General features: G+C 38.9%; 1 protein-coding gene across 3 annotated transcripts in view; it reads left to right on the forward strand.

Annotated features, from left to right (window-relative positions):
- Window positions 1–25540, forward strand: part of BRCC3 (BRCA1/BRCA2-containing complex subunit 3) — a 62218-nt gene that overhangs the window by 4023 nt on the left and 32655 nt on the right. For all 3 annotated transcript variants that reach the window (XM_041741387.1, XM_041741389.1, XM_041741388.1), the window contains 4 exons: window positions 4207–4326; window positions 7257–7344; window positions 14296–14384; window positions 15943–15998. In XM_041741387.1, the coding sequence (XP_041597321.1) occupies window positions 4207–4326; window positions 7257–7344; window positions 14296–14384; window positions 15943–15998 (353 nt within the window). The remainder of the gene's footprint in view (window positions 1–4206; window positions 4327–7256; window positions 7345–14295; window positions 14385–15942; window positions 15999–25540) is intronic.

The raw sequence follows: 25540 nt of genomic DNA on the forward strand, positions 1-25540 counted from the left end.
CTGCTACCTTCTTGGAGGTCCTTATCACTTCTGAAATACTTGCTAGCCTCTCCCCATTCTCCTTGCCCTGAGTCTCTTGCCTCTAGTCCTGTCTTCTGATTGGTTGGGGTATGCTTTTTTGAGAACTTAAATCTGACCTATCTCTACTTAAAATGAGTGCATTTTCCATTACCTTTAGGATGAAGTCTCATTAGTTTAGCATTCAGGGCCTTCTTATTTCTACCTATCTGCAAGTTCTAAGCATGGTAAATTATGGCAGTTTCTAGGTTGTGCTGCACTGTTTCATTCCTTGTATCTGCTGGGTATTATGCTTGGACTGCTTCCCTCTGCTCAGCTAGCTCCTTATCCCTCGCAGGTGCTGCCTGTCTCCTCTAAAGAACCTGTCCTGCCCTGTAGACTAGGTTAGATACCCTCCTCTGTGCTGTGGTAGCTCCTCGTGCAGATCTATCACAGGGCATGGCTGTTGTCTTACAGTTGTTTACCTGTCCCTCTTCCTGGACATGACTACTGTATCCGGTTTATCTTTGTGGACTTAGGCCCTCATGTAGTGCCTTACATATAAGTATATATTTAAAAAGTCTGTGTTGTACTGATGACCATACATTCCTTAAAATAGGAACTTAGTGTTTACCTGCCCATGAGCCATGGGGAGGATGGCAGGCACAGATTTCTATCAAGGGCCTGATGATAAACATTTTTGGCTTTGTGGGTCATACATTTTTTTGTTGCAGTTCCTTAGCTTTGCCATCATAGTGCAAGAGCAGCCACAATATATAAATGAATGAACGTGGCCAGGTTTTGCCCAAGGGAGGCTGGGCAGGCCATATTTTCTAGCCTCTTCTATACCAAGACAGAGGAGTACAAGGAAGTGGGTTTCAGTACTTGAGTTCCAAGACTGAAAAGGTGTAGGGGCCAATCTAGCTAAGCTGGAATATCTTTTATTTCTTATGTGACTATGACTAACAGGCTTCATCAAGCCCTTCAGCTACCAGTGGCTTTCAGGGACATCTGTCAATCCTTTATGGCCTTTCTATTTGCTTGTCTCATTTTGTTTTTCATTTATGTCTCGACTGGTCTTGCCATCCTACCCTGCACTTCTTTTCCTCCTTCCTCTAGCCACTGAGATCTTATCTGACAATAGGAGAGAGAAGTCACCCTGGGCAGCAGCTCCTACTAAATACATTCCCAATCTTAATGACGTGATTTTATGTTTCAAGAGTCCATGCTTCATCTGGAATTCTGTGTTAATTTGTTCTGGCCAAATAGATATTAAACTGCAGGAGTTCAGTGACCTTATCTTTTTGGTACATGTTGGCATGGCATATCTTTTTCCATCCTTTTATTTTTGGTCTTTTTGTGTACTGATACTGAAAGTGTGTTTCTTTTTTTTGTACATTTTTTTATTGGAGTTCGATTTGACAACATTATAGTCTAACACCCAGTGCTCATCCCATCAAGTGCCCCCCTCAGTGCCCATCACCCAGTCACCCCATCCCCCTGCCCACCTCCTCTTCCACTACCCCTTGTTCTTTTCCCAGAGTTAGGAGTCTCTCATGTTCTGTCTCCTAATTTTTCCCACTGAGTTCCCCTCCTTTCCCCTATAATCCCTTTCACTATTTCTAATACTCCCCGTATGAGTGAAACCGTATGATGATCGTCCTTCTCCAATTGACTTACTTCACTCAGCATAATACCCTCCAGTTCCATCCATGTCGAAGCAAATGGTGGGTATTTGTCGTTTCTAATGGCTGAGTAAAGTGTATTTCTTATCAGCAGCATATAGTTCCAAAGACATCCAGTCTGAAAAAAAGTCAAAAAATAAATAATGTAGTCTGATAATCTCTTTAATTGGAGTATTTAGTTCAACTATACTTATGTGATTATTGATATATATATATATATATGGGTTATGGCTTTATCTTTTTGCTTTCTATTTGACCCACTGATTTGTTTTCTCTCTTCTTTTTTGCCTTCTTTTGAATTAATCAGATATACTTTATTCTACTTTCAGCCTCCTAGTTAAAAAATTCTTTACTCTCCTTTTAGTGGTTATCTTATGGATTTTTTTCTTAGGTTTTATATATTTATTTGAGAGAGACAGTGAGAGGGAGAGAGAGTAAGGGAGGAGGGGCAGAGGGAGAAGCAGCCTTGCTGCTGAGCGGGGAGCCTGACGGGGGGCTCCACCTCAGGACCCCGAGATCACAACCTGAGCCGAAGGCAGATCCTCAATCTACTGAGCCATCCATGCACCCTGACATTAGGAAAGTTATTTGACATTTCTCAATTTCCTTTTCCGTAAGTAAGGCTAAGACCATCTACTTCATAGGTAGGCAAGCTAGTTCACCAAAATCCAAGTCATTGAAATACTAGGTTGCCAATGCCCAATTCACCCAATATGTAATTCGATAAAAAGGAATTTGCTGAATCTCATTAGAACTCACAGAATTTGTTGTCACTCTCCTTGTTAATTGCTGTCTTACCATTTTTTCCTTATTCTCCCCTTCTCCTGTACCCTATCTCTCCTGCAGCACCCCGCAGCATGGACAAGGCTGTATCCTTCCAACAGCAGAGAGCTGGGGTAGAGACAAATTGAACAGTATTGAAAATGCTGCTGTCCTGTCAATCTTAATTTGGCAGAAATACTTAAAAGCTTATTCAGCTGTCTTGACGCACTCTAACATGTCCCTCCCTCCGTTCTCTTTCAGCTGTTTCCGTTGAGAGCTCAGCTTCTTGTCTCATTGCTCCTTGGGAGGTCAAGGGTCTTTCCGTTCTGCTTCGGATTTTCTTTATCATGTACTCCGTCTGCCAGACACTGTACCGTTAATAAGGATAGAAATCTGACTCAAACATGTTCCCTGCCCTCCAGGAGCTTATGTTCCAGTAGAGGAGAACATTCTTTCAAGAAACAGAACAGGACATGATATGATCTGTAGGGAGATCTGTGCATATTATAAAAACACTTGCATGGGAGGGAAGAAGGACTGATTTTTTATAGGATGGGCAGGGAGTTTAAAGCTGTGGAAGAGTTCATCGGGTGGAAGAAGGCACCAGAGGCAACCACATGCTTCTAATGGCTGCGGACTTCAGGAATCTCCTGTCTGGCTTCCCCCTTGTTCCTGCAACATCTACCGGTGCCACACGGGTCTCTTCCCGGGAAACTCTTGAACCATCTCATTCTTCTGGTTTTCGTTCCTCTCTCTTCCTTTTTGGCTTCTTAGCCTACTCATCTGAGACATGGGCACACCCCCTTAATTCAGGCCGGGACCCCTGCTCCCTCTCCCTACACTATTCCTTGACTCTCTTGACATCTCCTCATCCTAGATCAGCTCATTTTCCTTCCTTCCTTCCTGATCCTTTTTCCACTTAGATCTGCCTCTCCTGTTCCACCGAGTTTCAACCTTGAAGTTTTAGAGTTATCCTTGACAGCTTCCTGTCCTCTCTCACCCGTGGGCCATTGCCTATCAAATCTTGTGGATTCTTCCTTCTTAATGAATCTCAAATCTGTTTCTTCCATCTCTGCCATACACTGATTCCAGAATTTTTTCATTACCTCACATTCAGGCTGAGACCATATCCTTTCAGTTCATCCTGCAGATCATGATATCCGAGACCCCATCGATTTTCATTTTGACCTTAATCTTACTGTCTGCCATTCCACCTCAAGTTCTGTATGTAAACCAGTTGGCCAACTTGTCTCCCAAACATCTTACTCACATCCATTTGATATCTGCAGAAATTCTGTGTACACACACACCAGAAAATAGTCTACTTGTTGGCCTATGATGATTATTTTCTGATCTAAGTGACTCCTGTCCTGTAAGGCCTTTTAGTTTTGAGGGACTACATTATTTCATTATAATTTCATGTATGATACTTGCTGCTTAACCAAACCATTAGCATTTTGAACACTTGGATTGTCAGCACTCTGACTTGTATCCTTTTCTGTGAGAGTATCTTGCACTTAGTGGTAAATCAAATGATTATTAGTTGGTCATCCAAAAAGCTCTTCCTTCATCCAAATAGTAGCCTTTCTATTTTTGTTTTGAAATGTATATATTGAGGTTGGATGCCTTTTATTTGACATATTCTATTATTCATGAGAAAAGTGTCAGTTTTGTAAATGCAGTTTTTAACCTGATAGAATAATACAAGATGCATGTTATTGGCGTGAGACAGAAGTCAACGTTTCTGTGGATTTCCCTCTAGGTTGACACCGTCAGAATCGTTCACATTCATTCTGTCATCATCTTGCGACGTTCTGATAAGAGGAAGGATCGAGTGGAAATTTCTCCAGAGCAGCTGTCTGCGGCCTCAACAGAGGCAGAGATATCCTTACTGGTCAATAAGAGGCTTTTGTGCTTTTATGTGCTTTAGCCTGCTTGAGGGGATTTCACAGATTATCTTCCTGGTGACTCTTTCCCGGTGTTCATATTTACCCATTAGACCCAATTGTATGATTAATCAGAATTTCTTTCCATTTTTCCTTTTGAGTGGCTTTTATTGGGAAAATTAGAAATTTCTAACATTCCTGCTCTTAAATGCCAAAAGACCCCAGGGTCAGATCCTGTGACAGTGAACTGTATGGGACCGTTCCCTCCTCCATCCTTCCATTCCCTCACTGCCCCCTCTAATGCATTGCTGAAAATGGGACGCAATATTCCGTGTTAAAGATAACCAAAAAAGAATCAAATGGGACCTTTGCTTCCTGTGATCAGGACCCCGTACCTCAGGTATAGAAAGTTAAATTTGCATCAATGGCCTTTAGTCATTCATTGTTTTTTTGAGTCAAGTTTATCTTGTTCTCAATTCAAAAGTTACTTTTACAAATAGGTGGTTCACATGCCTAGTACAGACTTTAAAAGGTACAAAAGCAAGTATGTACAAAAGAGGTATTTCTCTCCAACCTCTATGCCCTAGTTCCCTCACAGTCTGTCACTGGACATAACCAGGGTTATTAGGTTTTCATGTATCCTTACAGGTGGATCCTGAGCATACAGAAACATACACAAATATTTTCTGTTTAAGAAAACTAATACATATATGTGGTAACTTATGGCTTTGCTCAACAGCATATCTAGATAATTGTTCACATCGCTACATCCAGGTGCCTCATTCTGTTGACTGCAAAATCTGTTCCGTCCTCACGCAGGTGTCTAGTTTGTTTGTAAGCTTTCACTGTGCTGCAGTGTCCTTGTACATCACTGCATTTCACAAATGTGTACACGTATCTGTATAATCTGGTCCTTGAGGTAAAAGTGCTGGAGCAAAGGTTATGTGTCCTTGTAGCTGTGGCTGTTTAACCAGTTTAGTCTCTTGGCAGCATGCAGGAGGGCCTGTTTCCCTGCACCTTCGCAAAGGTTGCCAATCTGAGCCACAAAAAAAATTGTTTCTTATGTCTTGGGATTTTAGTTAGCATTTTTCTAATTATGAGTAAATATGATCACCTTTTAATTTTTAATTTTTGAGGATCATTTGTATTTTTGTATTAATTTGTATTTTTCTCCAAGTTACCTGGTAATGTCCTTTGCCCATCTTTCCATTGCTTTGGAAAATTTTTAATAATTTATAGGCATTCTATATTAAGGAAATCAATTAGCCATTTGTGATACAAGTAATGGTTTTTCTCAGCTTCTTCATGGTGTGTGTGTATTTCTCCCATCAAATTGTTTTTGTATTTTCATATAATCTCATGTATCACTCTCTATGGCATGTACTTTTGCATCTTTTAAAAAAATTCTTGATTTTGAAATGATTATAGATTCGTGGGAAGTCACAAAAATAGTATAGAAAAGTTCTTGTGCCCTTCACTCACCTTCCCCCGAATGCTACCTTTTAAATACTTGGTGAAACAATATGGAAACCAGAAAACTGACATTGAGACAATGTGTCATTCTATGCCATTTTGTTATATGTGTAAATATATGTATATCCACCACAGTCAAGATTGCTAACTTGTTCCATCACTGTGAAGATCCATCTTCTGCTCCCCCTGTATAAGCCACACCCACCCCTCAACATCCCACTCCAACCTCTGGCAGCCTCCAATCTATTCTCTGTCTCCCAGAACATAATCGTATAAAAGATGTTTTTTATTGTGATTATATATTATAACTTCAAAATGAAACTAGTCCATTCCCAAGATAAAGGGATCGCTGGAAACACTGTTGCCTGTTACCACCGTTTGCTGTTACATTGACTGGTAAGCATTTACTAAACATCTTGCGTGAATTACCTCATTTACTGTGCACTGCTGTTGGAAGCGGAACCCCCCCCCCCCCCCCCCCCGCCATCTGCAAGATGAAGAAATGCATTTAGAGAAGTTAAGTAACCTCTCTTGGCATTTAAAAATAAAAAAAAAATTCTTTAAAAAGTTTTCTTTCTCAGAATTTGCTGTATAGAGACGATTATTGGGCTTTAATGTAATTAACTTTTAAGAGAACAAACCAGTGTTTCATGAGATACCAGCAGTAGTCCCAATAAGCAGCAGCAGAAGGGGACAGCTTCTTATCTCCAAGTTGACTTCTTATCTCAACTCAGAGCCTCACATAGAGTTATGGGAAATTTTTGTTTCTAGAACAAAGGACGAAAATACTCTTTTGTGGTCTATTTCTAAACACACAGGGAGACCAAAGTGGGGGTCTTTGTTCGTTTGCTCTCTGAAACCACCCCAATTGCTATTTTTGACACTGGGCAGGCTGCCAGAGAGAAACCAGACAAATTTTTTGAATCTTATGTTTCTTTTTCAAAACTGTGAGTAGGATGGAGGTAGAGGGAGGATAGAAGATTACTCAAGTAAATAATGTGAGTTCCAAAGATTGAGATTAGCTTCTTTTCAGATAGCACAGTGATAAGGATTTAAGTGATCAAACATTAGCTAAATTGGATTAAGAGGATAGAACTATATATGATAATGGAAGCTAAATGGATTTTATTTTTATTTTTTAATTTTTAATTTTAATTAATTTTTGAAGTGATCTCTACACTCGACCTGGGGCTTGAACCCACAACCCTGAGATCAAGAGTTGGATGTTCTACTGACTGAACCAGCCAGGTGCCCCAAATCGATTCTATTTTTAAAAAGAAATACCTTTAGCTTTAAATGGGAGGTCTGGGAAATTCTGGGTGTTGACCTTATTTCATTCTTTGGTTGACATTGAATTGTAATAGGTTGATATGAAATGTCAGGATGCTTTCTGAGCCCTTATTAGCATCACAAATTTTGTTCCCACAAGTTGAAAATACCTTGACAGACACACAGGTTGGCTGAACTAACAGGTCGCCCCATGAGAGTTGTGGGCTGGTATCATTCCCATCCTCATATAACTGTTTGGCCTTCACATGTTGGTAAGTATTATAGGCTTGCAACATTTGTTTTCGTTTTTTATTTTGTAATTTTCTTAAAGATTTTATTTATTTGAGAGAGAGAATGAGCAGGGGAAGGGACAGAGGGAGAGGGAGAGAAGCAGTCTCCTCACTGAGCAGGGAACCTGATGCGGGCTGTGTCCTAGGATCATGACCTGAGCCGAAGGGAGACACTTTACCGCCTGAGCCACCCAGGCGCTTCTGTTGTTTTTAGAAATTAGTATCCCCTTTTCTTCTCCATTACATGAACGATGGTTTTTTTTAAACCATAGTTTAATTCTCCTTAAATAAGTGCCCTCATTTTTATTTTGCTATGTTTTAAAAGTAATGACTGATGTCATACTGTTTTTAATAGAGATAATATTTCAGCACTCCATTATGAATGTATTTGGGAAACCATTACTAACTAAAGCCTGACAATTGGCTGATATCCAAAAAAAAAAAAATTGTAACTCAAGATTGCAGATTGCTGAAAACCAGCACCCAGTACACTCCCATTCGGAAGACTCAGAGGTATGCGGGGTGAGATTTACAAAGTCGAGGTTTGACGCATATTCCTTCCGAGCCTTTGGGGCTCTCAACCTACCTCCGCGCCCCTCTAATCAGTATAGTGTAACAAAATTGTTTTCTCTCTTTTTATCTTTACTGCTTTTCCTGAATCATGGTCATTTTTTGTTTGTTTATTTCTCCTCGACTCTTGAAAGAAGTAGAATAACTTTCCTTGGGGAAAGTGACCTTTCTTGAGCATTTAACCATTTGCTAATGCTTTATGAACGTTTTCTCCCTGAATCCTCATGGTCACCTGGTTAGGGATCCTTCCCCCAGTGTACTGAGGAGTAAACTGAGGCTCACATGGGTTAGGTGTTCTTTCCACTGTGGTGTTCTATTTCCAGTCTTAGGGGTTTGAGACATCATAAATTCTATATTCGTGTATACCATAGTATGAATGGCAAAAAATCAAGAGCAATGTAGTCTCAGATTATAATAATAGATGAGTTGTCCTGTGTATCTAGAGTAATGGGTGGGGAGGGATACTTCTCAGAATCACCTGGGAGAGGTTTTGTAAAATGTACCTGTCTTAAATCCATCTTTCCCAGCCTGGACCTGCTGTAATAACCTCTGGGAGTGGGTCCTAGGCTGGTATATTATGAAAAGACTCCTCAAAAGAATTCTGATACATATTTCCAGTTAAATACTGATGTAGAGTAAGGGAGATAATAGACTTGCTCTACCTCTTGCCGACAGAAATTTACCTGACCTGCTGTTAACATAAGAGTGGCATGCCTAAGATATCCTGCATTAACAAAAAAATACATTATCAAAACAGTTTTTTCAATTGGAAAAGAAAAAATAGAAGCAGGAACTTGCAATAATGATAGAAGTATCGGTAAACCTTTATTTTCACATGACTTCAGACTTAAAGTTGATAAAATACTACAAAGAATTCCTGATACTCTTCCCCTAGATTTGCCACACTTTCTCCCATTCTGTCTACATACATTTGTGCGTGTGTCTGAGATTTTTTTTTCCCTGAACTATTTGAGAATAAGTCATAGCTACTATTCCCCTTCAGTCCTGAATAGTGTCTGGTATGAATTTCCTAAACACAAGGATATTCTCTTACATAATCACAGCATATTTATGGAAGTTGAGAACTGAGCACTGAAATAACATTATTTAAGTCACTGACCTTATTCAAATTCTTTAGCTTACTAATGTCCTAGTAAAGGTTGTTTTATGGCTATAAATATATTTCTGTAAAACTTTAATATCACTGAATAAATTCAGTGTTTGATTTCATCTAACCCTTACTCAAAAATAAGAGTCATTGTTTTCTTGCCACCATTAACACTAAAATCAGTTCTGCTTCAAAATTCTCCCACGGAAGTAGCATGGCCAGAAAGAACTAAGTACCAAGCACTAATGAAAGAAAGGTTGGAATGTATGTATATTCTCGAACGATATTGTCCCTGTGGTAATAAGTTAGAATGGAGAATTTTCTGGCAAAAAAAGAAACTCTAAGTGCTTAGGAAAAAAACTTGATCAATCTCTGAAGCGGAACACCCAGAAAGTGTTCACAGTTCAGAGAATGAATTTTCCTCTCGGGCAAAAGATCCAAGGTTCAAGAAGAACCTAGGGAGGCATTTGCAGTGCAGCAGTCTGAGCAGCAGGGAAAACAAAGTCACCGCAGAATGTAACAACAGGAAGTCGGCTCTAAATAATGACATGATTAAAAAATAAAAAAATAATGACATGATTAACGAGCCAAATGAAAGTAACTTCAACACAAAATAAATTTGGAGACTAGAGCATTGAGATCTTCCCTTGAAAAAAAGCATAGTACCTAACTTGGTAAGGAAAAGGCATAAATAACAAAATGGAATAAAGGCAGATAGAAAGTTCAGAGACTTAGTAAAGCTCGAGAGTTGAGAACAGCAGCTTTGGATTCTTTCAGGCGACAGGACTCCTAGAATCTCATTTCAGTCACTTCCTGTTGAGAAGATATTGGAACTCTTCTGTGCCACGATTTCCTCCTTGACAGAGAAGGGGAACATGTTATCAGAAAATGATACGGAATCACGTATGGCGTTCTCTGTCCCTCCCATGCTTAGCACAATAGCAAACGTGGATATCACGGCATTTATCTGTGCAAGTTGACATGGAGAGAGCATGATTACATATCTAAAGTTGAAGGGCAGACAGCACTGGAAGGATCAAGAATACTGAGATCTTGGGCAGCCCCGGTGCAGCGGTTCGGTGCCGCCTGCAGCCCGGGGTGTGGTCCTGGAGTCCTGGGATCGAGTCCCGTGTCGGGCTCCCTGCATGGAGCCTGCTTCTCCTTCCTGCGTCTCCACTTCTCTCTCTCTCTCTCTGTGTCTTTCATGAATAAATAAATAAAATCTTAAAAAAAGAAAGAATACTGAGATCTCAGAACTGTAGGTAAAAACAAAAAAAAATCCTCTCCCCACTCCACTGGTGTTCACAATGACTAGATCGTTGTGGATTTACAGAGCGTAGGGAATTTTGTAGATGCAAAGATGCGTAGCTCATCTTCAAATGGCTGTTTAAAAATTGAGTCTAACAAGTGCCCTGGGTTAGCAAGTCTTGGGGGGGGGCAGGGGTGGAAGTTGGTGAGGATTTAAAGTACAGACTGTATGGACAGTAAGTATGTGTAATAGGAATGACAAGTGAGAAGGAGGGAAAAATGATAATTCAACACATTTATAGGATTTCTCTGTGGGACACTTTGGTCACAGTTTCTGCTGGTTTGGACCTTATGATTTTGTGAGGAAGAAAAAACAGGTCAAGTACTAAAGGAGAAACAGTAATAACAATAAAGAAATAAAGGACATTTGCAGCAGCAAATTGAAACAGCACATTTAAAAATAAAGGCCTTAGGACTAAGAAATAAATGAGTAAAATACCATTAAAGACAAGCTTTAAACCTAAAGACTTAAACAACAACAACAAAAACAACAGGGTCTATGGAGAAAATAAAGGTCACAGTTACATCATTAGCGAAAGGGTGAGAGAAGATAGGCCATTCTGTACTAAAAGGCACAGCAAATATTGCACTTCTTCAGGATGTCCGATTATGTTCCCCACCACAGCAATAAAATGTACAAAGGACAGAGTTTTCTGGGTAAGGAACAGAACGGAAAGTGGTTTGAACTGGAAGAACTTGATAACCCACTTTCAGAATCCGATTCCTTCAGGAGTATAATGTGAGTGTTTTGGCTTTGCCGTCGAGGAGCAGGAGTTCGGAGAAAGTGAACAACGGCAAGGGTGATGTTGGCCAAACACGCCTGGCCCAGCGCTGTAAAACCTGATTTTTAAAGGATTTCAGACTTACAGAAAAATCACAGTAACGGTACAAAGAACCATGTTCAGTAATTGTTGACCTTTTGCCGCATTTGCCTTATCGTGTTGTCTCTACACAATCTGAGAGCACGTTGTAGACATGATGTTCCTTTCTCCCTACGTACTAAAGTATGTATTTCTCAAGAACAAGGGTATTTACCTACATAACCACAGGGCAAGTATCAAAATCCGGAAAATTGACATTGATATAATCCTTTTTTTAAAAAGAAAGATCTTATTTATTTATTCATGAGAGACACAGAGAGCAAGAGAGGCAGAGACACAGGCAGAGGGAGAACAGGCTCCATGCAGGGAGCCGGATGCGGGAATCGATCCCGGGTCTCCAGGATCACGCCCCGGGCCAAAGGCAGGCGCCAAACCCACTGAGCCACTCAGGGATCCCTGATATAATCCTTTTATGTAATCTATAGAACTTCTTCAAATTTTGCCAATCCTGTCCTTTGTCGCAATTTTTCCTTTCCAGTCCAGAATCCATTCTCAGATCATACATGGCATCCTGTATCATGTCCTTTTAGTTTCAGTGTGGACCAGTTGCTTACCTTTTTGTCTTTCTCAAGCCTCTGAACTCACTTCCTCCTGCACGTTCAGCAGATAACACTGCTTCCTACTTGAATACAGGAAGTAGGAGTCATAGAAAGGAATGTTCTCCATTTCTCTTTACTCACCCACTTATCACTGGGCTCATCTCCTGGTCCCTCTTCTTGTCCACTCTGGCCTCTTTCTCCACTGTACTGGATTTTCCCCATCGTTGTTTATTCTGTTAACAAATGAATTTGAGTGTCTACTATGTGTCCAGCCCTCCTCAAGGTGCTGGGAATAAAGCCGTGAATGAGAAAAACAAGGCCTCTGCCTTCATGCAGCTTTATCTCATAAAAAACACTTGCCCCCCAAAAAAAGAATACTTGCCAATTCCACTTCTTTCAGGCCAAAGACCTTCCTCACTTTTCATTTACATTCACCATCCTGCTCTAGTCTACCTTCCAGGCCACTGAAACTCATCGGTGATGGCCATGTTGAAAATCTACTAGACATTAAACATCCAGTAAAAAAAAAAAAAGTGTATATATATACATATATATACAAACAATACAAAATACAAATATATATATATATATATATATATATATATATATATATAAACAAACATCCAGTAAAATCTACTAAACATGGGTGGCTCTGTCAGTTAAGCTCCGACTCTTGGTTTCTGCTCAGGTTATGATCTCAGGGTCCTGGGATTGGGCCCCGGGTCAGCTCCATGCTCCGCATGGTGTCTATTGGTGATTCTCTTTCTCCCTCTCCAAATAAAAAGAGAGAAAAATCTAGAAAACTTTTTATATCTCCATGTTTTCTAGCATTTGACACTACCATGATTCTACTCCTTAGAAACACTTCCAGATTAATGAGGAGTGCCTGGCTCTTAAGGGAAGAAACTAACCTGCGGTGAGAGTTGAAATACCTTGTCTGAAACCAGAGATGGCTCATAACTGGATGAGTCACTGTTCAAACTGAAATTTGTGTGAATCACGGACCTAGGAATTCTATAACATCTCAATTAGACTGGTTAAGTGGGGATGCTATTTATGAAAATAAGAAATGGAAGAGGAGGCGTAGGTTTGGTGGACAAAGAGATACTTGAAGTTACATCGTACTCATACCATTAACTTACCTGAATTTTATCCATCCATACTCTGCAAAAGAAAAAGGGACGTGATTTAAATGGTGCAGGTTATTTCATAGCTCTCATGAGACTTGACATGGTTTTTAAGTTACTCTCGTGCACTTTATTGTCCTTGTAAGTGTATATGAAAAGGAGAAATGTGCTTGTAGCTATGTTCATGACTCTTAAGATCTGCTCAGTTCTTAGGGAGTGAGGCAGCTCACACTGGGACAGTGATGTAGATTATTTACCACCAAAGTTGAGTCCGATCAACCTCCCGTGACAGATACAGGCTGCAGCTTTAAGCTTGCAACCAATCACTGTAAACAAATTATATTTTCCCAAGCAAACGTTCTGATCTAGAAATTACAAGTCACTACTCTTTAGAATCATTATGAACAGATTTTATGAATAAGTTTTTTACTCTACTTAGGAAGACACCAGGGACAAGTCCCAATGTACATTAAAAGGTATAAATGCAAAGAATGTCTAAGAACATATTGGCAAAGTAACTGGGCAAGAGTCCCTGGACCAAACCACACCTGTCAGTGCTTTGTTATAATACCTGATCTTTCGTATCCTTCAGAAACGGTGCTCTGAACACCTCAGATCTTTAAACTTAGCCTCTGTTAAGTTTGGGGTGATCTTTTTTTTGGGGGGGTGATCTTTTGACTAGTCCTTTTAGATATTGTGCTTTGGTGCCTGTTTATGATTTCCTTTTCTAAAATTGTATTACCATATAGTGAGATTTTGTATCTACTCCCTGAGATGTTGAATTTAATTCTGTTGCAGTCTCTATAAGAATTTCCTCCATAATAGTCCTACACTTCCATTCTTTATTGTCAAGTTTCATGTATTCACTTCCCTGAATGATGTCCATCCAAATGCTTATTTGAGGAAGCTATTTGTCTTCTTCTTCAGCCTTCCTTTCTTTTGGAGTCCTCTGGAATAAATTATCAAGTTTCGGGGGACTAACTAAAGAGTTCTAAACCTAGCTTTTTCTTTTTAAAGATTTTATTTATTTATTCATGAGAGACACACAGAGAGAGAGGCAGAGACACAGGCAGAGGGATAAGCAAGCTCCCCCCAAGGAGCCCGATGTGAGACTCGATCCCAGGACCCCAGGATCATGCCCTGAGCCGAAGGCGGATGCTCAACCACTGAGCCACCCAGGCGTCCCCCTGGCTCTTCTTATTTAATTGTAGACTTCTCATGGTACTCTTCCCTTACCTAGTAAAATGTTTATGCTTTGACAGTCATAGTGCCCTTAGGATCTCTGTTCTGCCTGTAGAATCTATATCCTGGGAGGACTGTATGCTGCTATTGTTTTTAAATATTCATGTTTGTGAGATGTAGTTTATTGACAGCAGATTTTTATTTTTGTTTATTTGCAGATGTTCGCACACAAGCCATGTACCAGATGATGGATCAAGGCTTTGTAGGACTTATTTTTTCCTGTTTCATAGAAGATAAAAACACAAAGGTATTGTGTGTGTGTGTGTACATGCGCACGTGTGTGTAAACACACAGAGAATAGAGAAAAATCTTTTTGCAATTTTAATAGGGTGGCCAGGGAAGGTTTCAATGAGAAGGGTCATTGAGTCAGGACCTGAAGAAAGTGAGGGAGCAAGTCTTGTGGATTTCTTGGGGGAAGAGCGTTCCAGGCAGACGAAATAGCCAGTGCAAAGACCCTGAGGTGAGTGTGGCATGTTCAGAGGACATCAAGGAGGTCAGTGTGACTACAGCAGAATGAGGAAGACCATGACCCTATGGCTCAGTTTTACCCCATTTTCCCGGTCTCCTATTGAGTTAACACCTTTCTTTCTTGAAACCGTCCTGGTCTGGACACTAACTCATTTGGTAATTCTACAATGAGGTCTCAAAGATACCCAGGGGCCGGTCTCATCAGGCCTTTGATTTGACTCTGACTTCAGAAGCCACGAGATGGTGACTTTATGTTTTAATGGGATCTTTCTGGCTATTGTGTTGATCATAAGTTGGACAGAGGATGGGGGTGGGTGTGTGGGGAAGGAGGGAGTGTGGAATCCATGATGTCTGTGAAACCAGTTAGGAAGCTACTGCAGTGATCTAGGCTAGGGCTTATGGAGGTTTGACCGTGGTGGAAGGAGTGGAGGTAATAATGAAAAGGGGCCAGATTCTGCAGATATTTTGATGGCTAGTAGTAACAAGTGCTGCCATTTATCACCTATTGTATGGTGCCTACTTATTAGGTGTTTTACATAAATATGTTCTAGCCTTGATAACAGGTCTATGAGAATTTTTATTATTTTTTAAAGATTTATTAATTTTAGAGAAAAGGAGAGCATGTGTGAGAGGGGCAGAGGGAGAGAGAATCTCAACCAGACTCCATGCTGAGCACAGAGGCTGACACAGGGCTCGATCTCACGACCCTGAGCTGAAATCAAGAGTCAGATGCTTAACCAACTGAGCCAGCCAGGTGCCCGGTGGATGATTATTATCTGTATTTTATGGATGAGCCAAGCTCAGAGAAGTTAAGCAGCTCAATCAATGGCTAGTCTTGCCATTCTTTAGAGGGTTTCTGTTTGAATTTTATGTTCATGTCAAGAGGTTTAACTACGTGTCAGTTCAAACAAAAAGAAAATTACTATTTAACATTGTAGGAATGAATTTTGCCAAGACTACCAAGTATGCTCTGTCCTTTAATACATTAGTTATATTGTCAGAATTTATGTTAATAATGAATATTGTTCATAAAATGACTGTTTTCCGGGAACAGTGAAGTATCTTGAACTTTATACTTCACATGAAATGATTTTGGCTTTGTAGAAATTGATTTATGGCGTATTCCATGTTTGGAATCCCTTTTAACATCCCACTTCCAGAGGGTCTTTGGATATCACTTATATATGGATATGAATATTAGGTTAGAATCTACTAAAGTGCCATACCTGTTTGAATATTAATCCTTCTCTGTGTGATATTTCTTTCTTTCTTTCTCTCTCTCTCTTTCTCTCTCTCTCTCTCTCTCTCTCTCTCTCTCTCTCTCTCTCTCTTTTTAGACTGGCCGGGTACTCTACACTTGCTTTCAATCCATACAGGCCCAAAAGAGCTCAGAGTAAGTATGACAGAGATGTGTGTATATATGTCTGTATGTATTGGTGGGTTGATTTTCATTCCAGGGAACTGATTGTACAGACCCAATTAAATAAATTATGCATCTAAATAATGGTATAATATGCAGCCATTAAAAATGTGAGGAAGCTCAGTAGTAATACAGAAATATCTGCAAGAGACATGGTGAAATAAAAAAGATAAGGCATAAGAATACTATGTATAGCATGCTACCATTTGTGTAAGGAGATGGAAGAGAAATATATACATGAATACCCCAGCATACCTGCTGGTAAATACATTAAATATCTGGAAGGAAACACATCAGTCACCTCAGCAGAGGCGAAGTGATGTTTAGTTTGATCCCTGAAAAAAATTCTCTTCATATTCTTTCTAGATTTATAATTTAAGATGTTATCTATTCGTATTATGTTATTTTGCCCTCCAAAATAAGGATTTAATTCCACACTCTGCCCCATTTCAGTTTCCCTACTATTGTATTTTCACCACAAATCTTTATATTTTCACAGTTGCAAACATCTGTGTCATGTGTTGTAACCATAAGTGCATTTTCTGTGCTTTCTCTACTCATTGACTCTAAGAGTAGAGAATAAGTGTTTATATTATTATGATCATGTAGATATTACTTCATATACAACCAAGCAGTGTAAAGTAGTACATTATAATTCCATTTCCTTTCTTGAAAAGTTCTTTTACTTTTTCACGGGGTTTTTGAATGACTTTTCTCTCCTTATGTTTATCCCTTTATCACCTCTCCAAGTTGAAAATTCTTTGGAGTTATATAGCAATCTTTGGAGTCCCTGCTTCTCTTAGGATCACTCCTAGAAGTCCTCCATCTTCTTGCATTAGTCAGGTCTCGACTGACAGCCTGGAACTTTCCTTCCTTATTCTCCTTGGTTAGATGCACTTTTGTCTGGATTTCATGTCCTCTTTGTTGGTTCACTCTTTCTAAGAAAGATATGCATTTGAATCTTTTACCCATCTCATTCTTGTTCTTTTGCAGGGTCCTTTTTCCCCCTGACAGATTTTAGGGACTTCTCTTATTTTTAATGTCATAAAATTTTCTGACAGTTAGCCAGAGTGTGGATTTTCTCTGATTCCGAGTGCTGGATGCTGTCAGTTACATGGCTTTTGTGCTTGAAGGCTCAGAAGTTCTTTTGTATCCTCAGATAAAATCATCCATCTATACTCAGTTCCTGGGAAGAGAAAACCTTTTTATCGTTCAGTCCAACCCCATCGTTTAAAGTTTCTTCAAGTATCACTTGGTCTTTGGGGGATGTCATCTCATTCTTCAAGTTACTTCCCCTTTTCTCCATTTTGACTCTAAGATGGCATTTGAAGTATTGGGAAGATGAAGTAGGTAAACTTCTGGCTCTCGTGCTGGTTTTGGGGATCAGGGCATGAGTCTCCATAAACCTAGGGTATTTCTCCTCTCTTGTGGACTCGAAGCCCCAACACAGAGAGATAGCATAACAGCTGCCTCTCCTATGACTACCTCTTTCTCCCCACGGGTTAGGAGGACTGCGTGTCATATCATTTTCTTCTTTGATAAATCTTCCCACTGTTTTCCCTTTCTCTTTCTATAACTCCTAGTGGTTAGATAGCAAAGTCCCTAGGTTGACAACACTCTTTTAAGTCATGTTTTCTGTCTCTTTTTTTGTTGTTCTCATTTCTCGAGTATATTTTAAGTTTTGTCTTCCAATTTTTTAATATTTTTGACTTATAAGAGATTTTTCCTTGTTTAGGCGTTATTCGTATTTCACAGTATCCTATTCTTGATTTATTGCTATGATGGTGAAATGATAAATTTTCTTCTCTTTTTTTTCAGTTACCTGTTTCCTCTGTGGTAATTTTTCTGTTGATCTTTTTATTGTATTTATATTCATGCTAAATGTATAAATACCTTATAACTTATATTTTAAAATATTTTTCCATCCTCTTTTAAGAACAAGGCAACAAAAACATAAGTGATAGCTCATTTTTGTGGCCTTAGCTTGTCAATAGGAGGCTTCATTTTAGGGTGAGTGCGCTGAGAGCCAACCACTTTTCTCAGGAATCACTAAATGTTAGATTTCAGATATCTTGCTCTAGGATACCAATCTGAACAATTGCTGCAATCCCAGACAGTTTATTCTGTTAGGAGAACTCTTATTGCTGTTGCTGTTAGTGATGTTGATGATGATGATTTTGGCTTAAGAATGGAAGGCTAGTTATTAAACATTCTGGGTATACAGAGGCCCAGTTGTGGAAGAGCACAAATGAGGAATAACTAGAATCCCAAGTTTCTGGCAGAAAGACCAAAAGGGTAGGCTCCAGGAAATTACACAAAGGGAGGAGTGTGTTAAAGCCAACCTCATAAAATTGTCTATAAATTTCTGGGCCCACTCATGAGCCATGTATGTGTGGACCTGATCCTAAGTAGCATAAGCGATAACTGAATTAAGTAGTAGATCACTACATATGTCCCGTACTAATCACTGGGTGGCATATATGCACGGAAGATCTGAAGAGCACTAGAAATGCTCTGAAAATGGAACTGACATTGGAAGCACAGCCAACCGTGGAAATTTCAACCTGAACTTAACTAGGCAAATGGCCTGCCAAAACAAAAACAGCAACATTCTCTGTAGAATACAAACAAGACCCTGTATATCATAAAAAAAACATTCAAAATACACAAGATAGAATTCGGAATTATTTAGTATGGGAAGAACCACGGAAGTCTCAACTTGCATGGAAAACAGTAATCGACAGATGCCAACACTGACCTGACAATGATGTAGTAATGATCTGATAAAGACTTTAAAGCAACTATGATAAAAATGTTCTTAAAAATCAGAAATATTTCAGCAACAAATGTTTAAAGAGAGTCTCAGCAAAGAAATGCAACACGTAAAGAACCAACTGCAAACTTTGGAAGTAATGAATACAATCACTGAAATACAAAAGTCATTGGATGGACTTGACAGAAAATGTTCTCCACAAAAGCAGTGAATGATCTGGCAAAAAAAATGTCAGAATCAACTTTATTGGAACTGTAGAAACCAATTAAAACTTTATAGCAACCAGACAAGTGCTGAGCAAAAAAAAGAAAAATTTACAATCTCATATTTAAGGAAATCTCTGTTGAATCACTACATGGCCACAAAACTAATGGGACAGAAACCTCGGTGGTTACACAGAACAAAGAATATAGACTGTGAAAATTTAGTTCAAGAAAGTCACTAAACACACAAAATCAGATAAAACTAGCAACAACAAACCCTGGGGAGGAGAATCTGATTTCCACACTTACCATATTATAATATTCAAAACATCCAGTTTTTTTTTTTAAAGCATTTTTTTTAAATTTTTTTTTTATTTATTTATGATAGTCACAGAGAGAGAGAGAGAGAGAGAGCCAGAGACACAGGCGGAGGGAGAAGCAGGCTCCATGCACCGGGAGCCTGATGTGGGATTCGATCCCGGGTCTCCAGGATCGCACCCTGGGCCAAAGGCACGGGCCGAACCGCTGCGCCACCCAGGGATCCCCAAAACATCCAGTTTTAACAACAAAGACATTCAAAGAAACAAGTTTTAGGCCATAAACAGAAAAAAGGAATTAATAAAAGAATTAATAAAAGCATTCCTGGGCAGCCCAGATGGCTCAGCGGTTTAGCACTGCCTTTGGCCCAGAGTGTGACCTTGGAGGCCCGGGACTGAGTCCCATATTAGGCTACCTGCATGGAGCCTGCTTCTCTCTCTGCTGCCCCCTTTGGGTCTCTCATGAATAAATAAATAAATCTTTAAAAGCATTCCTGGAGGAAATCCAGACATTGGACTTACTAGACAAAGACTTTTAATCAACTATTTAAAATATTCTCAAAAAGTGAAAAGGAAACCATGTACAAAGAACTAAGGAAACTGTGAAGATGACAAAGGATATCAAGTAGAGAATATTGGTAAAGAGATGAATTATGAAAAGGAACCAAATAGGGATTCTGAAATGAGTAGTACAATGACTCAAGTGAAAAATTCACCAGTAAGGTTCAACAGCAGATTTGAGAAGATGAAAGAATCAACTGATGATATTACTGTCTGAGTAGTAGAAAGTAAAAAATAAAGTTGAACAGAGTCTGAGACCCATGGGATACTTTGAAACATTATCAATATTCTCAAAATATGAGTCTCAGTACAAGATGAGAGAGAGAAAGGGGCAGAAAATATATGTGAAGGAATAGTGGTCAAAAGCTTCTCAAATTTTATGAAAGGCATGAAGCTACACATCCAGCATCTCAAAGAACTCCAAGCAGGATGAACTCAAAGACATTGACATTGAGACATATCATAATCAAAGTGTTGGAAGCCAAAGGCGAAGAGAGAATCATGAAAACGGCAAGAGAAGTGACTCATTACACACAGGGGATTCTCAATAAGATTGAGAGGCAATTTATCATCAGAAACCAGGGAGGCCAAAAATCAGTGGGATGACGTATTCTAAATGCTGATAGGAAAAAAGGAAACAACAAAAAAAAGAACAACAGAACTGGTAAGGAAAAATTCATTCTGTATCTGGCAAAATCATCCTCTAAAAGCGAAGGAGAGGGCAGCCCCAGTGGCGCAGCGGTTTGCACCACCTTCAGCCCAGGGCATGATCCTGGAGACCCTGGATCAAGTCACACGTCAGGCTCCCTGCATGGAACCTGCTTCTCCCTCTGCCTGGGTCTCTGCCTCTCTCTCTCTCTGTCTCTATGAATAAATAACTAAAATCTTAAAAAAAATAAAAGTGAAGGAGAAATTGACATTCCCAGGTAAACAGAAACTGAGAGTATTGTTACTAGTAGATCTACCAAATAGTAGCTGAAAACACATTTTTCTCAACTGTACACGGATGTTTTCCTGGATAAACCCTGTTAGTCTGTAAAGCAAGTCTCAATAAATTTCAAAAGTTTGAGATCATACAAAGCATCTTCTACAAAAATAGAATGAGATCTGAAATCAGGTACAGAAGGAAGTCTGGAAATTTTATAACACAAAAATGTGGAAATTAAATAACACATTCTTAAGCAACCAATAGGACAAAGAAAAATTACAAAAGAAGTTAGAAAATACTTCGAGACTGAAAATAAACCTAGAACATACCAGAATTTATGGGATAGAGAAAGCAGTACTCAGAGGGAAATTTATAGCTGTATATTAAAAAAGAAATCAGGCAGGGGCACCTGGCTGTCTTGGTTGGTAGAGTGTGTGGCTCTTGATCTCAGGGTTGTGGGTTCCAGTCCCAGGTTGGGTGTAGAAATTGCTTAAAAAATAAAAAGAAATTTAAGGAATAATTAAATATCTCAAGTCAATAACCTAACTTTACACTTTTAATGGACTGGAAAAAGTGTCAACTAAATACAAAGCAATTAGAGGGAAGAAAATCATAAATGTTAAAGTTGAAGACAAAATAGGGAATAAAAAACAATAGTTAGGGGGCACCTGGTGGCTCAGTTGGTTAGGCATCTGCCTTCAGCTCAGATCATGATCTCAGGGTCCTGGGATAGAGCTCCGTGTCGGGATCCCTGCTCAGTGGGGAGTCTGCTTCTCCCTCTCCTTCTGCCTCTCCCCCTGCTTGTGCTCTCCCTCTTGTTCACTCTCAAAAAAGTAGAATCTTTTAAAAATAGAACAAAAAGAATCAAATATAGCAAAAGTTAGTTTTTTGAAAAGGTCGACAAAATTGACATACCTTTAGTTAGAATGACAAAAATTAGAGAAGGCACAAATAACTAAAATCTTCAATAAAAATAGGGACACTGCTACTGTCCTTCCAGAAATAAAAGGATTATAAGGTAAAACCGAACAATTGCATGCCAATACATTAGATGAGCTAAAGGAGATGGAAAAATTCCTAGAAATACACAAATTACCAAAACTGGTTCAAAAAGAAAGAAAACTAGAACAGAACTATAAAAATAGATTGAATCAGTAATCAGAACTCTCCTGACCAAGAAAATTCTAAATTCAGATGACTACACAATTCTACACACTAAAAGAGGAATTAACACTAATCCTTCTCAGAGTCTTCTGAAAAACAGAAGAGGAGGGAGTACTTCTAATTCATTCTTTGAGTCTGGCATTACCCTGATACCAAAGCCAGACAAAGATATCACAAAAAAGAAAAAAAAAAGAGAGAGAGAATTACATAGCAATATTCCTTATCAATACAGATACAAAAATTTTCAGTAAAGTCTAGCAAACTGAATCCTACAACACATTAAAAGGATTATGTGCCATGACCAAGTGGGAGTTATCCCTGACATACAAGCAAGTTTTAACATAAAGTCAATGTAATATGAAGGAAAAAACCCACATGATTATATTAATTGATGCCCAAAAAGCATTTGACAAATTCCAACACAATTTCATGATAAAATCACTCAAAACTAGGAATTTAGAGGACATTCCTTAACATTTATGGACATTTAAGAAAACTCACAACTAACAGTCAGTGGTAAAAGAGTGAAAACATTGGAAGTTCTGGAATAAGAGAAGGATGCCCACTTTCACCACTGCTATTCAACATTGTACTAGTAGTTCTAGCAAGGACATTTAGGTAGGAAAAGAAATAAAAGGCATCCTTGTTGGAAAGTAGGAAGTAAAACTTCAGCAACCAAAACAATTATAAACATGTATACCTATGGCCAATTGATTTTCAACAAGGGTACCAGTGTCATTCAGTGAGGAAGGAATAGTCTGTTCGACAAGTCCTGGTGGGACAACTGGATATTCACATCTAGAATAAAGAAATATTAACTCAAAATAGACCAAGGACTTAAGTAGAAGAGCTGGAACTAGAAAACGCTTAGAAGAAAATACAGATAATCATGATATTGGATTTTAAAATTTTTGATTTTGATTAATTTATTTTTTAAGTATGCTCCGTGCCTAGTGTGGAGCCCAGTACGGGGCTTGATCTCACTACTGAGGATTAAGACCTGAGCTGAGATCAAGAGTTGGATGCTTCCTTAACCAACTGAGCCACCTAGGTGCCCCATGACATTGGATTTTAGATGGAATCTTAGATATGACACCAAAAGCATGAATAACAGAAGAACATAAAGTGGACTTTTAAGAATTTAAAAACTTCTGTTTCTCAAGACACTATCAAGAAAGTGAAAGGACAAGCTACAGAATAGGAGGAAATATTTGCCAGTCATATATCTAACATGGGTCTAGTATTCAGAATATATAAGGAACTCTTACAATTCAACAACAAAATGACAACTTAAAAATGGGCAATGAATTTGAATAGACCTTTCTAAAGAAGGTGTACAAATGTACACCGACAGGTACATGAGAAAATGTTTGATGTCAGTCGTTTTGGAAAATGCAAATCAAAGCTAAAGTGAGATGCCATATCATATGATACGTTGAGCATGATTTTTAAGACAGAAAATAGCAAGTCGACAAAAATGTGGAGAAGTTGGAACCTTCAGACAGTATGCACTATAGCCAAAAGATGGAAACAACCCAAATGTTCGCCAGCTGATGAATAGGTATGCTAAATATAGTACAGTTGACCCTTAAACAACATGGGGGTTAGGGGTGCCAACCCTGCATGCAGTAAAAAATCGACATACAACTTTTGACTTCCCTGAAGCTTAACTGCTAATAGCCTACTCTTGACCGGAAGCCTTACTGATAACATAAGCAATCAGCACGTTTTGTATATGTCTTATATATTGTATTCTTCTAATAAAGTAAGCTATGGAAAATAAAACTTTAATAAAATCATAAGAAAGACAAAATACATTTATTATAGGTTACTGTATTTATAAGAAAAATATCTATATATAAGTGGACTCGCAGTTCACACCCATGTTATTTAAGGATCAACTGTATATCCATTGAATGGAATATTACTTATTCATAGAAAAGGAATGAAATGTTGAAACCTGCTACAACATGGAAGTATCTTGAAAACATGCTAAGTGAAGGAAGCAAAACACAAAAGGTCACATATTGTATGATTTCATTTATATAAAATATTCAGAATAGCTAAGTCCCTAGACAGAAAAAGATTGGTGGTCGGCATGGGCTGCAGGGCGGGAACAACAGGGAGCAGCTGCTTCATGAATATGGTGGTGTACTTTGGGGTGATGAAAATGTCTCAGAACTAGTTAGGGCTTGTGGTCCCAGAACATTGTGAATGTACTAAATCCTGCTGAATCGTTCACTTTAAAATGATTGATTTTATGCCGTATGAACTGCATCTCAATTCTTAAAAATGAGCAAATGACTTGCGTAGACATTTCTCCAAGGAACATATATAAATGGCCAGTCAACACAAAAAGCTGCCCAATATCTGTCAGTCTTTAGGGAAATGCAAATAAAAATCATGATGCTTACTCACTATTTCCCTTCCACTAGGAGAGCTATAATTATTTTATTTTTTAAATTTTCATTGATTTTTAAAAAGATTTTATTTATTTATTCATGAGAGACACAGAGAGGCAGAAACACAGGCAGAGGGAGAAGCAGGCTCCCCACGGGGAGCCTGATGCGGAACTCAATCCCAGGTGCCCCTACAATTTTTTTTTAAAGTAGAATAACATGTTGCTGAGGCTGTGGAGAAAGTAGAACCATGACTCATTGCAGGTGAGAATGTACACTGCTTCAGTTGCTGTGGAAAAGTTTGGTGATCCCTCAACAATTTATTTATAGAATTACCATATGACCTAGCAGTTCTACCCTGAGGGAAAATGAAAGACAATTGAAAACAAGTGTTCAACCAAAAACTTGTACTTGCGATGCTGATAGCACCGTTTTTCGTAATAGCCAAAAAATGGAAACAGCCCATATGTCCATCAACTGATATATGGATGAACAAAATGTAGTGTATCCATACATTGGGAATATCAGTCATAAAAAGGATTGACAAATACTAGAACATGGATGAATCCTGAATACATGCTAAGTTAAAGGGGCCTGATACAGAAGGCCATATAAGGTATGAAATATACAGAATAGGCTAATCTGGAGAAACAAAAAGTAGAGTAGAGAGGCAAATTGATAGTATATTTGTTTGCTCATGCTGCCATAAAAAATAACCACAGACTGGGTGGCTTACACAACAGAAATTTATTTTCTTATAGTTCTGGAAGCTGGAAGTGCAAGAGATGTTGGCAGGTTTGACTTCTTCTGAGGCATCTCTCCTTGACTTTCAGATGACTGGCCATTTTCTCTCTGTGTCCTCACGTGACCTTTCCTCTGTGTGTGTACATCCCTGGGTTCACTTTGCATGCCCAAATTCCCTCTTATTATAAGGGCATTGGTCAAGACTGGATTAGGGCCCAATCTAAAGGCCTCATTTTACTTTAATCTCCTTTTTAAAGAGCCTCTCTCCTAATATAGCCACATTCTGTGGTCCTGGGCCATAGGGTCTCAATATATGAATGGGAGGGGGGCACAATTTAGACTATAACAGGGAATGACTGCTTAATAGGTATGGACTTTCTGGGGTGATGAGAATATTGTGGAGCTAGATAGTGGTAATGGTTGTAA

This window comes from Vulpes lagopus, chromosome X, assembly GCF_018345385.1.
Source record: "Vulpes lagopus strain Blue_001 chromosome X, ASM1834538v1, whole genome shotgun sequence".
Lineage (NCBI taxonomy): Eukaryota > Metazoa > Chordata > Mammalia > Carnivora > Canidae > Vulpes > Vulpes lagopus.